The 15,351-nt window shown below is 41.1% G+C and overlaps 1 protein-coding gene across 7 annotated transcripts in view; it reads left to right on the top strand.

The window, feature by feature from the left end:
* The window catches only part of RUNX1T1 (RUNX1 partner transcriptional co-repressor 1), a 110,186-nt gene that overhangs the window by 27,227 nt on the left and 67,608 nt on the right, over positions 1-15,351 (top strand). The window contains exon 1 of one of the 7 annotated variants that reach the window (XM_090137797.1): positions 6,790-7,171. The exons of 4 other annotated variants lie outside the window; for them this stretch is intronic. In XM_090137797.1, the coding sequence (XP_089993923.1) occupies positions 7,165-7,171 (7 nt within the window). In that variant the 5' untranslated portion in view covers positions 6,790-7,164. Of the gene's footprint in view, positions 1-6,789; positions 7,172-12,738; positions 12,831-13,915; positions 13,971-15,351 lie in introns of those variants that run through there. 2 more of the 7 variants (XM_031590988.2, XM_090137801.1) reach the window with 2 other exon arrangements.

Below are 15,351 nucleotides of genomic sequence, written 5' to 3'. Positions count from 1 at the left end.
TGGTTTCCAGCCCACTGTACTGGAGGCCAGTGTAAAGGTTTTGTTGTCTGATGTAAGAATGAGCTCTATCTTCTGAATGCTCATCAGCCTTTTTCTAAGCTCGTTATCCGTTTGCTGTTGAATAAGTACACATATATAATGTACATACACACGTATTATTCAACAAAGTAACATTCAGCACAGTATTTTCTAATTTCACTTTTTTGAAATAGTATTTTATTGAATAACACTATTCTCTAATTTCACTTCTTTGACTCTTTCCAAAGACTATTGTGGTTTGCAAATCTATATTGAAAGTGCTCAAGTGCTCAAGAACAGTAGATTCTTATCAGGGCTCCTTTGAACAAAGCTTTTGTACGATTATAAATGGAGTAAATAAGTACAAATTGATCAATACATGACAAAAGGGTGAAGAAGGGAGGTCAAGAGGTAGGAATATTTCCATATAAAACATTTTCCCTGTTGAAAATGGCAGTAGGAGCATAAATAAATGTTGTGTATCGCTGTGTATTTGCTCCACCTGGTGGATTTTCTTGAAAGTGTTTTTAATCTTTGCTAATAAGGGAAACTGTCTTTAATTAAATACAAAACATACTACCCAGAGTAAAGACAGCCTTTTAATTTAGAGTAGCAATAGCACTGCAAAAGACAGATTTGGGAAAGAAAACACTAAAACTGGCAATTTCTCTTGGCCACGCTCGGTCAGTACAGTAATCTCCATGAGAACATAGAGTTTCCAAGCAATTAATGAGGACGGTTTACTTTTGGACTAGAGCTCTGTAATTAAAAAGGTCCAAATGCAAGACTTGTGAGGTTGCACATCATCGGGAGAAGTGAGGATCTGCCACGTTGCCCCCAAAGTCACCCCAGAGCCAGGAATTCATGAGTGCCCTGGTAAGAAGGGCAGCGCTACTGAGAAAAAGTTCTGCATTCAAGTGTGAGCACTGTGCATCGGCATAATGTCTGTCTGTCATTAACCTAGCTTTGCAAACATTGTTTTCTTTGGAATTCTTAAGGACTCGATTATGCTTTGATCATCGCATTGTTCTCCTTAGGTTATTTTTTTCCTTCAGAGTGTAATGGCTCCCTAACAGAAGGTGAAGTTTAGAAAATAGTGTCTCCATATGCAAGGGATTTGGAGACCTTTTTATTGTCTTTAAAAATGTCATTCATAGTCCTCATTAGCATTTATTGTTGCAAGCGTACAAGCAGAAAATGTGAAATTGGTATGTCATGAATAGCTCCACAGAGCTCGAGAGCCCTGAAATTTTGCCTGCAGTGTGGTGTGGGGCAGGCATTGAGAGAAAGCTGTCCAGATGGCTGCCAGCACAGAGCCGAGCTGCAGGTTTTTGTCTCTGGTGCTGAGAGGAGGGAAAGTTCACTGGAGCATACGCTATCACCCCTTGCGTTTTAACAAAACTCACTCGCCATCAGTCAAAACGGGGAGGTGGTGACATTGAAACAAAAGTTTTCAATATAATGTAACAGTCCTTGTCAAATGAATAAAATATGTTTAGTTAGTGTCACAAATATTGACGTGTTAGGAAGAAAAATGCAAGGCTCAAATTTATGGCAAGTGGTAGATCCTCTTTCACACAAATATGCTCTCACGTTATCTTTATTATGAAAATCCTATGCATTGAAAAGACATTGATTAGAGGTCAAAACTAGGGTTAATATACTACAGCAGGAGGAGTTTCCCTACCCATGTTGAACGAGCAAACACTCCGAGCTTCAAGTCAAAAGGCAACTGATAGCTTGAGCCCCTCCCTTTTTTGGGGGGGGTGGGAGATCTTAAAATATGACCTTATTTGAGCAGGACCAGGTATCATTGTCCAGGCATCTCTGAGGCACACCAGCTGCATTTCTTCTGTCAGTGAAATGGCATCTTCAGTATTTTGTTGTGTCCCTTCGGAAATGATACCAAATCTGTATAAAATTTTCCATAGTGCCTTGGTGATGTTTATCCTTAGATAGTGTGGTAATTTTCTTTGAATATGAATGAAATTTACAGTCAGTTCTGATTTACTTTGCTCCCATTGTAGCAAATGCTTTATTTAATAAAGATGTAAGAGAAAAAACTTGATTTAGGTCAATCGAGCAAAGGAAATGAGCACCACAGCAGGTGTGTAGATGTGAGCATGCGCATTTGTTACTGGAGTGCACACATAGAGTGCAGCAACTCTACAGCTCTCTGAAGGACTGAAGCCTGTGTTGGCCCCCCCCATTCTCAAGCAATTAATTTTCAGTTGACCTATTCTTCTCCTCCCATAGATCTTTATATGTCATTTTTATTGTTTTAAACTTGAAGTACACCTGAAACGCCACTCAGATTTCTGACAGCTTTCAACAAGAATGATTTTTTTTGGTCCTTTTCTGATCAAAGGACAATGAGCAATCTAGATTACCATGCTTGTCCTACTGCCAAGGTTGCTTTTTCTTAGCAGATGATTTGAAATCCTTTTTAGAGGACTAATTTTTTGATTTTACTTTTGAAGTAATATGATTTTAATTTTTCTTCAGTGAAAAAAGAGAGGACTGCTTTCTCATCTCTGATGGATTTAATCCAGTATTCCTTCAGTCAGCAGTAGGTGTAACATGATGAAGAATTTCTCTTAGACAAGCGAGAATATTTACTTCCCAACTTGATGAGTATAGCTTTAAGATATTAAGTATTTGTATAGATAATCTCAGTCTGCGTTTCACAGAGTTATGTATGTTTTAAATGTCCCATTTGTCTTTTCTTTCTCCAAGTCCAGAAAGCCTTGCCAATAAGGAAATGCTTAGGGAAATGTTTACTGTTGTCTGGCACATGTTTTGTGTTGCATGTATTAAGAGCTGCTGTTATAGATAAGCACATATCTCATTGGAATATTTTAATTCTGTTTCCCAGAGAAGTAATAGAAGTTTATGAAGATGTGACTTTCATTAATACCTCAAGATCTTTTGTGATAGCACAGTAGAAATGGGAGGGTAGTTGCACTGTCATGGAAAAAGTCACGTGGAAGTTACAGTGGCACATCATAGGTAGGCAGCTGTTGCATCGAGCAATAGGAAATCCCTGGCAGCCAGAAATCAGTGAGCATCTCCCGGAGGTGTTGCCTTTGCTGTACTTTGGTTTGACGGTCAACTGAAGAAAGTTAAGAAAGCATCCAGAAGTAGTTGTCCTGTCTCCGCAATCAGCTTTACAGCTCGCACATTACTTGGGTTTGCCCTGTCAGTGGGATGCCTTAAGAAAACACTAATAGCTTCCAGCTGGGTGGAAAATCAAAACGTTTGGGGGCCGACAAAACTAGCAGATTTGAATTTGAAAGACCAGCTAATGCCTCCATTTTTATTTACCACTCGCCCATAAAAGATTATTTTCCAATATGTCAGCCTCATTTGGTGGCCAGTGGTCTGAAAGTGAGAGTGGAACAAGCAAGCGGGGAAATCTGGACATTAGTGAGTCCGCCCTTTCAAGCTGGTGTGCCACTTTGTGGGATGGCCTCTCCTCGGGCTGGGGGGGTCTTAATGACCATTCATCAATGCTCGTTGACTGATCATTGAGTGCCTTCTCATTCAGTTTATCAAGTCTTGCACATAAAAAGTCAGAATAAGCATTATTCAGCTTTGTTAAAGCCAACTAGGAGTAAAATGCTCCATTTGAACCCATTTTGCCCTTGGTTTTTCACTTTGTTAATGCAGTCCTGCTTAAATGAGTGCTTTTATTGGGTCGGTTAGAATATCTGAAACTATTAATTCTCTTGTATTGAATAGCTGGTGGCAGGCCAGAGCAGATGGGGTAGAAAACTATTTGGTTGGGTGTATTGCTTTCAATTAGGATCAATGAGGTTTCAGCTCCTTTGAATTAACTCACTTAATACCCACTGTGTGAAGTCACAATGTATCACAACAGTCTGCTCTAAGTCGAGCGGGAAGTTGAGAAGTCCTACAGAAAATCTTTGAGTTAATTTTTTCCTTCACTGTTAATAGAGAGCTTTCATTAACTACAGATGCGTTTCAGTGGACTTCAAGTCCCTCTTATTAAGCTAGGTTTAAGCTGAAAGCAGTTTCTATGCTTTCAAATGGTGATCATTTGGAATTTTTCTTCTCTATCAAAGCAATGCAATAGCAACTTCATATCAAATTTGCAAATTTGATGGGGGAGGGGGGGACACAAATATATGAATGCGGAGGTTGTGCTGCACACTTCTACTCATTTCCAAAACTAAAAGGTGTCAAGGATTAATTAAAATTACTTGGTAGTCTTTTGAATGATTCCTGAAGGAGCCACCCAGGAAGGACTGAAGGTGCTGGACTGCCTGAAGGTTGGCTTCTGGATTTTTCTTTCTTTTTGTGTCCCTTTCATTTTGGTGTTACTTGTAGCACCAACTCTTGTGACACTGCAGAACTGTGCATTTGTTTAAACCATTGCATTTCCTTTCCTTGGTTGGGAAATGGGGAGAATAAAACTCTTTTACAGAATGGACTGTCCAGCCTCGCTTGGCCTGCTAAAATTTCAGGACCGGCGCAAAGACTGTTAGAGCAGTCTTCAGATGACTGCTATAAAAACGGGGGTGGGGAGAGAGAATAAATATCCACAGATATTTATTCAGGGAGGGCTGCCAAATGGGTTGCAGCCTGCCTCAGTGTATTAAATAATGAGAGGGAAAAACTATTCATGCAGCTGGCTGCTTGAGAAAATGCTGAAGTAGTCTCAGATGCACAGGCATTCTGCGAGCCCTTCCATGAGCAGACTTCTAGGTGAGAATCTCCAGGGATCCAGGTTTTGTTGACATGGATCAATTTAAATGGCAATTACTGTAGTCAGATAACAGCTTAAAAAGGCTTTTTACACACAGAAAAGATGCATAATCACACAGCATATGGAAGTTCAATTTCGCGAGCTGTAGTCCGTGGATTTACAATGTACTGATATTAAGATCTACTTTTAAGAGCGAATATCGTTCGGTTTTATTAAAATGCGTCATACCTTTGACACGTTACTTTCTGCTCTGAAGTTGATTCAGGCTGCATCTATGTTGATGAAAGATTGTATTTCCAACTGTGAAAATGTTTTTCCTTTCATGTAGAGTACAGCATTAAGAAAAGAAAAACAGCCCAGAGAATACAATACTAACTGCCTGGTTTTAAATAGTGCAGCGAATAATAAAACAAAAAGAATGCTAAATTCTTTCAAGGCCTTGGTGGTGGCACGGACTTCGGTGTTATTCTTTCCCTGCCCTCCCCAGGAGTGCTTTCTGTCGTGGAAATGTTTCTACACTGGGATGTTTCTCTTTGGCTCTCCAATGTAAAAATTCATCACACACAACTTCTCTTACAGGGGATATCTGTTAAGCTTGAGGGAAGGGCCTCCCTCAAGTAGAGATGCAGTACCTTGTTGGCTGTGGAATATTTACTAAGGTGAAAGGAGCTGATGTTTGCTTCTCCCATCCCCCCAAATTCACCAGTGCTGTGCTTGGAGCCCCTCGTTTAAGCGAAGCTTAACAGTGGCACTTGGATACCCTGAAAAAATTATTGTGAAAACATCAACAAATGAAGTGACTCATTTGTTTTAAGTCAGAAATATTCATGAGTCCAGGCCGGATGTTGGAGGGCTTGTTATTTTTCACTTAATTTTGTGTGTGTGTTCTTTCCTAAGTAGATCTTTATCAGCTCTGTGGCAGCTAGCGGAAGGAAAAGGAAGGCCTGAAAGCAGGGCTGTTCTCTGCACTACAGGCAGAAGATGGCATAACACAAAATCAAGGGATGCATAAATAAGTACAAAAGGATGAGTCTTATGCTGACAAGGAGGCAGCTTCTGAAGATCTGCTTGAGAATTGCTGGTTTCCTATATGGGTTTGATTGTGTACTGAAAGGCAGAGTCGAACCAGAATGTGTGCGCTAATTGCTGGAGAAATGCTCGTTACTAAAACAGGAGGTTTTGTAAGCACTAAATTGGAGGGGAGCTGGAAAAAGAAGATATTTTTCCTCGTGCCTGGAATTCTGTGCAAGGCTATACGTTCTACAGAAGGCATGCAAGCCAGGCGTGTGCTTCTCCTAAGAGGCAAGGATGTTTTACAAAGGACTAAAGAGGGACTGCTGAGAGGAAAATAGCCAGCTTTAGATAAAGCACTATAACAAAGACTTGTAGTTTTATGTATCATGGTGTCCATTAAAGCTTAATAGGGAAGAGTGCATTGAACCTAGCCAGGCATACGTTTTTCATGTGAAGGATAAACATTGAAGGGGTGTGCAAAATCAGAAATTGGGAGGACATGATTGTTTAGCTTTTGAAAAAGCTTTACGGGGAAGATTTTGTTTTCATCCCCCATGGATCACCACGCAAGGTAGAGGAGAGTAAGCTGCGAATGTTTGGAACATATCAATGCAGGAATCCCAGGGGGTTAAAAGCACTATAGTAAAATAAAAGTGGTCTGCTTTCTAAGTGTGTTCTATTTTACACATACTACTGAGCATCTGAGAAAGGGAGTGATTTTGATACTCTGTTCACCATAGTAAAACAGTATAATAACGAACAAAGTGTGGGGAAGGGAGAGGAAGGAGGGGGGACCCTCTGCTCTGTCACAGTGCGCGTTTTGTGTTTCCAGCTAAATAAACAAACGTAGTCCTACAGAGTTCAAAATGATGGCTGTTAAAATAAAGAATGAATTTGTTTCCACTTTTGGAGGAGAGCCGATCGGAAGCGATGCTTTCCTCTAATTGCTTTCAGCAAGAGAAGGGGTTAACTTTTAAAGAAAAATGAATAATTCAGTGTTGAGCTTATCACTCCACATTTTACTTTCTATTCTTCGGTCATCTGGAACTTGGTGTGAAAGGTAGAGTAAAAGGAGTCAGCTGAGGGGAGCCGGGGTTGTGATAATTTGCACACACATCCCTGTCATTGTTCTGCCTGAAGAGACAGGGCTGGGTTCAAGGCCACATGTGCTCCTGTCATCATTCACATTTCTGCTCCAAGTGCAATCCAGAGTGTCAGCTCTCCATCTGTCTTTGCCTGGCAAACGCACGCGCCCAGCATCCTGCCTCCAGCAACGCTGCCACAGCCAGCTCCGATGGCCCCGCTCGCGTCTCCCCTCTCATTCCAGAACAGGAGGCACTGAGCCCGAAATAAGCCTGCTTTGAGGAGAGAGCCATTTACAGGGTGGTATATTTTATCCGAGAATGCCTGGTGAGTTAAAATTATCGCAGCTCTTTTGCTTGTAAATGAGGAAACGCTAATTGTTTTTTGATAGTTGTTTTTTCTTTTTTTTTTTTTTTTTTTTTAATATAGATGGTGATTTGCAAGCTGATACGGGGATGGAGTGCTTGGGGGATGCTAATTCTGTTGTGTGTGCATTTGGGGGAGGGGAATGCGAGCGAGGAAACTGCCCAAGATGCTACTTGCAGCAGGACTGGGTGGTTCGGTGCAAAGGGATGGAAATAGCAGAAAGTGGCCGTGTCCGGGGGTGTGGGTCGCTGCATGGGGGGTCGTTTTAGTCAGGAGAAAGGCAGCTTCAGGTTGGCTTTAGGGACTGTCAGCTGCACCTCAGGTCTGGGGATATTATATCAGGGAAGGTCAGTCGCAGCTGAAGTGATCTCCTTGAAAAGCTGTTTGTGTCGGAGGGGTGAGGGAGATTTATAAATCGAATTCTTGCGGCATTGTCCTAAATTGCAGCGCTTAACTGTCACCGGGCAGATTGCTGAAATATGTTAATGCAAAATAAAACAATGAAAAAAATCTGCTGAATGAGAGAAATCGCCGTGGTGCTGGAAATTTTAATAGATTGGTTTCCTCGGGAAAATATTTTCCTTGGATCTTAGAATCACTTGTTTTCCTCGGCAGTAGCACTTATCAATTAGACATCGCTTCTCCGTGGGGTGATTTATCTGAGGGGTTTGCGCGAGGATCGACCGCAGCAGAGGGGTTGAATCTGGTGTGTGCTGTTTGTTTATTCCTTTCGGTAAGGACTGGGCAGAGACATGTGCCTGATTACAACAGCCTGTGTCTCGATAAAAAAAGACAGCGCCGAGCCTACAGCTGGCTGGTTCGTGTGGATTATTTGGGTAGGACAGGCAGAAGAGGCTATGCTTGATCACAGGGAGTCTGTGCACCTCGCAGATGGTGTTTTGAAACAGTATCTGCCAGTTTGCTGCAACCGCAGTTGCATGTAGGTATTGCCAGTTGTTGGAGGAATGTTTTCCTTTTAGGATTTTTCTACGTGGTCGTACCCCACTGCTGGTATGTTTGCTGATCCCCTGGTTGCAACAAGGAAGTGGGCACTGTTTGCTCAAAGCACAGGGCTAAGAGGATTTATATGGTTGAAATATGGGCAAATTAATTTGCATAGATAACAACTGAGGACTACGAAAGGTCAATTTAACCCTTTAAACCTAAAATTTGATTTGCATGCATTATGTTCCTTGGAATGCGGTCTTCATTAGAAATATCACGGTAATTCATTAATTTGGAAAACTGTGTTCTGCCTAATGTGGCTCTCCTGACGTTTTCCTTGTATTTGTTTGAGACTCTTCTTCTTGTGTGGTTTTCTAAATCTGTGCTTCATTAAGATATTTAATTGTACTGAAGTGACACCATCCCATCAGTTTTGATCCTAGTGTCTATCATTTGGGGTATTAGCAAACAGCATTGGAATTCCAAGAGCAGAGGTTTTTGAGAAACCTATTAAGCCTTTGGCATTCAAATTCCTTAATCTACCTGCTGGTTAAAATTTCATGTATCTTTAATCAAAATGGCACGCGCTGCACTGGAGTATGTGTGCCCTTATCGATGCTTGTGAAGCTTTACCACTGAATAGACGTTTAATTTCCAGCATTCCCTCAGAGCAATAGCAAGCAAGAAGTGTGTTTTAATGTCAGCTCCGAGTGTTAGAAAACCTTGCACTTGGATACAGAGAATACACTAACAGCTGTGACTGGGAGCATGTGCCAGAATGGAGATACTTGAACAGATCTGACACTTGGCTATTTTTGACACCCATCTGCACTTTTTTACTCTCCTCTAGGATGAACTGCCTCTCAATCTGTTCGCAGCATATTTTAGCCCTTTAATATTGTGGTGTTGGGTTTTTTCAAATGGGCATTATTAGCCATCTGGGGCAGATTTTGTATTTTAAAAGTAAGCACATTATGTACAGAAGATTAAAAGGATGTGTATTTTTATGTAATCTGATATTATGTCAGTGCCTTTTGTGTGTGTATGAAGTCTTGATTTCAGAAGCATCCCTTCACAGTAGTTCTGACATCCAAAGCCCTCCTTATTTTGGAGAAAGAACAGGAAGTAATAAAAGCAGGCTCTGGTTTATGTGTAGCGATAACACTTCTACACGGAATACATTTGCTCTTCAAAGGCCAACCCTTCTTACTGCTGTTACGGTGACTGGCTGCTCACCTTCTCACTAACCTGCCACTGAAAGCCGGGGCAGAAAGGCTTGCTAATGAAACACTGTAAAAGCCATCGAGATCTCTGCTAAGGCATTGCTGCCAGAAAAGTCCATTGGAAGCTAATCCTGTTAACAGGAAGCTCCGGTAACCGAGTTAACCGTGCCGTCCTTGTGTTCAGGGGCTCGAGGAACTGCTTATCTCTAAATAATTGACGTTGGAGAAACAGTGTTCAAATCTAATCCTGTATCCCGGTTTGTTTGATTGCTGTGTTTTCTTTTTTTAAATATACGTATCACTGTTTATTCCAGACTTTATTTATGAAACATTACAAATCTATCAGTCATTTTATAGGACTTTCAAAGAACAGATGTTGGCCTACAAAATGCTTTATTATTGCCCATGGCAGTGTTCAGCATGGTTTCCTTAAAAGGACAATCAGTGATCACAGTCATTGTAGCCCAGAAATAATGCTGTTCTTTCAGAAGATGGCCTGGTATTAGGTCAGACCACCCTTTCTTTACTTCTGCTCTCCAGATGTGGCTGCTACTTTTTTTTTTTTTTTTTTTTTTTAAGTTCGTGTTTCAAAAAAAAAAAAAAAGGGGTTTGTTTTCAAAATCTGGTTTTACTTAAGATATCTCCATCCTGGAGTGCATTTCATAAATTGCCCACATATTTTTCTTAGCAGAGAACTTAACTGGCTGTAATTTTTAACACATGGCCACATCATGTGATATTTTCAAAACATTTGCACATAGCTTTAAGAAGGTCCCAGCAGAAATGATCCATCATCTCACAGCCAGCCTGTTTCTTAACAGCATATCTGCATTTTCCATTTAGCAGAGCTATATATTATTAGCTTACATTTTGGGTAGTAAAACAGTGCATTGCTGATTGTAAAACATGAACTTTATTATCTGCTGAAAATTGATTTGGCATTTATAGCCACTGTGTACTAGACTGGCTTTCTGGTTTTAACATTAGTGCTTGCAAGTGATGATTTGTTTAAAGAACAGAAACAAAATTGCCATGGACATAACTGTGAGTGTCCTAGTAACTGAACATTTGGATTATCCACCTGTTTTTTAAATACATGCTTCTAAATGCTATTATACAGCAAAAGTCTCCTAACAGTCCATTAACCGACTTGTTCAGTTTTAAGTTGCAGTTGCTATGCTGTTCTATTAGGACAATTCTGTGTCTTATAAAACAAGTTTCCTGCCAAACAGGGAAAACGTGTCTGGAAATACTTAAGTCTGAGTATTAACCTTGCATCATTATTCCAATCATCCTACATAATGTCTTTATCTTCTTTAGGATTCCGATAGCAGCGAAAAACTCCTTCCTTTGGAGGACTGCGGGTCATGAGGTGCAGGTTTCAGGACACAGCATTATAATGACCGCTTTTCAAAGTATTAAAGTTTCTTTTTTTTCTTTCTGGTAGCAATAAATTCCAACGTCTGCATGGCACTATTGCACTTATTTCAACCCAAGGGGCTGTGAACCACATTTGCTGCATTATGTGTGGAAAGTAACGAATGTGTTGTGGGATGCAGATCATACTGCTGAAGAGCATTCATAGATATATTTTTAAGCGGCGTCCCAAATGGTCTTTTTCCATGAAGATTTAGTGATTCTAAGCTGAGACCCTTACTTAGCTGGTCTTTCCTTGGTGTGTGCACAGCTTATAGTGACAACCACATCTTGGTTTGAGGACTTTAGACTACATAGTAGTACGTATCTGCCAATTAAGGCGTAGTCATCATAGCTTGCTAATCAGTGTGATCTGTGTATATGCATTTTTTTAATTAATAAAAGACTTGAATACCAGTTTGGGGTAAAATAAATTCTAAAATGATGTGATGTGCACATTTGAAATAAATGCAGAAGCTGATTCATGTAAGACTACAAGGGGATATGATATGTGGCCATTACGAGAGCATTACATATGCTTGTGCCAGTTCTCTGGTTGGTTTGCTGCATCCTTTTGTTGTCAAACTATACTCACAAAATCAGCTGCAGTTTGGTCTTTTACTACCAGATCAGACTAAGGCTAAGTGCAAAAGAGGACTTCTGCACTTGAAGCAGTAGTTAAGTTCCAAATGCAAAATTGCATATGCAGAGTTACAATGCCTTTGGACTACTCAACTCTCTCCTAATCCCAGCTGCATAGCTGTTGCAGCTCTGAAGCTTCCCAAGCACAGAGAACTGCATCTATGCCTACTAAGATCTGTCTCAGTGCTGTAGGGTTAAGCAGAGCCGAGTTCATGCCTGTGTCTTGCTGCAATGGAAGCATTTCTATATCTGGGTTGTTTGAACAGTTGGATCTGGTAGGTAATCTGGGAGAATGTCCAATGCCTATTTAGAAACACTGGTCGCTACACAAGTGCAGGCTTATTTTCTGTTCCCAGAAAAGGGCGTGGTGTCAAATGAAGCACAGGGTTGAGTGATGCTGGGGCAAGTAGAGATTCAGTTGGGAAATCCATAGGCCCAGCAGCACTTGGATCTTCTCTTGAAGAACTCAGACACAGGTTTGCCATATTGGGCCTCTTGGTGAGGACAGTCTCATTCAGCATAGTGCCGTATCACTACATTTATACATGGTTAATCCGTGAGGCTGGTGGAGCCCTTGCTGTGCTGAGCAATGCTATGTGTTCATTGGCTCAGCTCTCCACAAGCTCAGCTGTCTGCACTGTGTTGCATTCTGCGATGTGTGGGACTAGATAGAGATTATTCCCATCCCAGAGATCCTGCTCCTGGCTGGTAGCTTTCTCCTGCCAAGGAGCACACTATAGGCCTAAACTTGTGCGAGCAGAAGGAAGATTTGAATTTATGGCTTTTACTTCTAGAGTGAGGCTTCCAGTCAAAAGGCAGCTGAACTAAATCAGAAATCATCTTTTTAATCTCTTAAACCAGTTCTACTTGCCATCCTGCTAATGGTGAGGATATGAACATCTCTCTAGAGGAGGGAATAGAGCTGTGGGTCCCGCGTCTCCAAATTATTGAGGCTCATGAAATGCAGGAGTAAGGCATCCTAGCCCCCAGGGTCTACCTGTTAGTGAGATGGGGGCAGGTGCTGGTCGAATGTAACTGACTAGTTATTGTCCATCTCGTGAGCTGTCACAGCTATCTGATGGGAAGATGGAGAGATGGATGAAGTCAGACTGTTAGAGGTTTGCAGAGAAAGGATGAGAAGCAACTAGCATAAGGAACAGGCCATGATAAAATCCAAAGCAGATACCAAGATATGAAGATGGTTGGACATTGAAAGAGGCTCTCCAGAGAGGTGCTGGTATTTCCGTTACTGCAGCCGTTGAAAATTCTATTGGCATCTGATCCTCTGGGCAGAGGGCTCAGACTTGCTGCTCTCCTGAGACCCTTCAGCCTGTGTGTTACCCTCTGCTACTGCCGGGCATTTCCCTTCAGCTGCTTTGGAAATGCAGCCTGAGGTACTTGTCCCTTTGCAGTATAGGGAAGGGCTCTGGTGTCAGTTTTGTTCTGTTTTGGGAGGAAATTTCAGCATTATTCAGCTTCTGGGCAGCAACAGTGAATTATTTATCAAGCCAATTCCTACATCATCACTTGGTCTGTAGCTTGCAGAGTAAACTTTGCCTTGTGTACTGCTGGGGAGCCAGGCTGTTGGGCACAATGTGGGCTAACAGGGTGAACCTCCTTACCCCCATGTATTTTGTGGAGCTGTGTTTGCACAGAGTAGAGCTGGATTTATTTCCAAGTCCTGTGTTTTTTTCCTTTTTTAAAATTTTCTATTTTTTCCCCCCCAGCAATTTATTCTCTATCACCAGTTAGTGGTTTTGTATGGAGCAGCAGCCTAACTGTGAGCACTAATTGCAGAAAAACTTGGTAGAAAATGATAGAAACCTTGGGATCTGAGAAGGGTCTATGGCCAGCAGTGCAGTTCCCAGGAAGTCACCTCTTGGGTCTGTCCTGGCGGCACAAAGCACCTGGCAGTGATGTTCTTGCAGCTGGCTTAGGGCTGCAGTGTCCACAGAGACGCTGAGCAGATCCAGCTTCTAAAAATCTCTGCCCAAATTCCTATGGCATGAAGCTACAGTCTTGCTTGAGCTTTTCCATGATGTTGCGTAACGTGTTGTGTATTTACTTCTTAAAAATAACTTAATTTTCTTGGTCTTGGATCTGGCAATCTTGTAATATTTTCACGAGGAATGGTAGTACCCACACATCCACATTAATTTAAATGATCCAGCTATTTCAGTATTAATGTGGATATATGTTCTGGACCAGTGTCTGTAACTTTAATCTCCCTTTAAATGGGTACAAAGCCTTAACTCAAAGGTAGCAGGAAATCTTTCTGAAGTTCAAAAGGAAATGTCGTAAGCAGTGGATGCAGTTATTAAGATCACTGCTCATATGGTTCTCATTCATTATGGACGTGGAAGCAGGCTGTAACGAGCTCTGCAGCAGTTTTGCATATTGACAATACCGAGCTGACAAAGACTGGAAGAGCTGTTGCAACAGAACAGTGAGGGGAATCAGCATTGATCAAGTCTGGGAGGAAAGGCTGAGGAATAAGGAAGAAAAATGTATTTTGGTAACCCTTGGAGTGTGCTGTAAGTTCATGCAGATTTGGTATAGGGTCAGGACTCTATCGTTCTCGGTTAAGAAAGGGGCTTTGCTTTAATGAATTGAGATTTGAGGAAGTGGGATTTGCATATTTTTACTGCTTTCCAGTGAGGTTTGAAATGATGATTCAAGAAGACGGAATGTGTTTTAGCTTTTGAAGTCCATTGCCCTTTTCATCTTACTGGTACATATTTTCTCTTTTACAGGTTAATGCAGTATTCTGTTACTTGCAAGCCATTCCCAAAGCATGTCTATGATTTAACTTTGTACCCTTTCAGTTCTAACGCTTTATTGGACTTCTCTACTTGCTTGTAGCCCACTTCTCCAACCTCACCTTTGCAGTTCAAGTGCAGGTTATTATAGTCCCTCCTTGTCTTTGATTCTCTTCCTGATGCTGGTTCTACTGTCTTATCCTGCTCCTGTTAAAGAAGTGAGATCCAGGATTAGTGACCCTCCTTAGAGGATCATAGAGGGCCTTCCTCCTCCCTTCATTCCGGGCTTCTCAGTATGTTGTTCTGTGACTCACTGGAACACCCATGACTCAAAAATAGTCTTTCTGCCACAAGACTATAGTTCGGGAAATGTGAACACACTTATATCATACAAAAATTCAGCCATGATTTGATTTTTGCTGCTAAACTGTGCATTTTGGTGACACTTTCAAGCCAGAGCAGTAAACATATATATATCATCTTGGATTATCATTTTAGCTGCTTTATAATCCATATGACTTCCATTTCCTTTGACTTCCTTTCGTATGATTTCCTAGCTTCACTCCTTGAATTTTTAAGAGAATCTTACTTTAAAGGATTTTGTGCCTTCGAGAGCACCAGACACATTATTTGTGGTTAGCAAATACAAATTAACATTTATTGTTTTAATTTTATTTTTCCAGTCCATTTCACCACATAATTGTTGATTGCATAATTATATCTGCTAACTTTGCATGCAGTTGTTTGTGTTCTAGTTAGGAGAAAGTTTACTAACCAAAGTTTCAAAGAGATCATTTTCTGTGGATGGTGTTGCTGTTTCTCCCAGCTATTTTCTTTGCTTGGAACTGTACAAGTACACTGGTTTTGACTTCTTAAACTATGTACAAGAAGATCTTTCATAAACAGGGAATGCTGTAATTCCATTCTTCTGAGAAGGAATCCAAAACTTAGCAGCTTTGAGGGTACACCCTGAGAAATACTGATAAGGACTTGGAGGGTTAGTAATACAGTAAAGAAGGCTGAAAGGTGCTTGTGAAAGGAACTTTGATTGTGTCTGCAAAACAAAGGGCATAATTAGAATGTCCACCAAGGTCAAATGATGCTGGCATTGAATAATTGTGCAATCCCTGCAACAGTTTATCCTGTCTTTAGACTT

This window comes from Phasianus colchicus, chromosome 3, assembly GCF_987193195.1.
Source record: "Phasianus colchicus chromosome 3, bPhaCol1.hap1.1, whole genome shotgun sequence".
Taxonomy (NCBI): Eukaryota; Metazoa; Chordata; class Aves; order Galliformes; family Phasianidae; genus Phasianus; species Phasianus colchicus.
The sequence above is the reverse complement of the archived record's forward strand: the minus strand, read 5'-3'. Positions and strand labels throughout refer to the sequence as shown.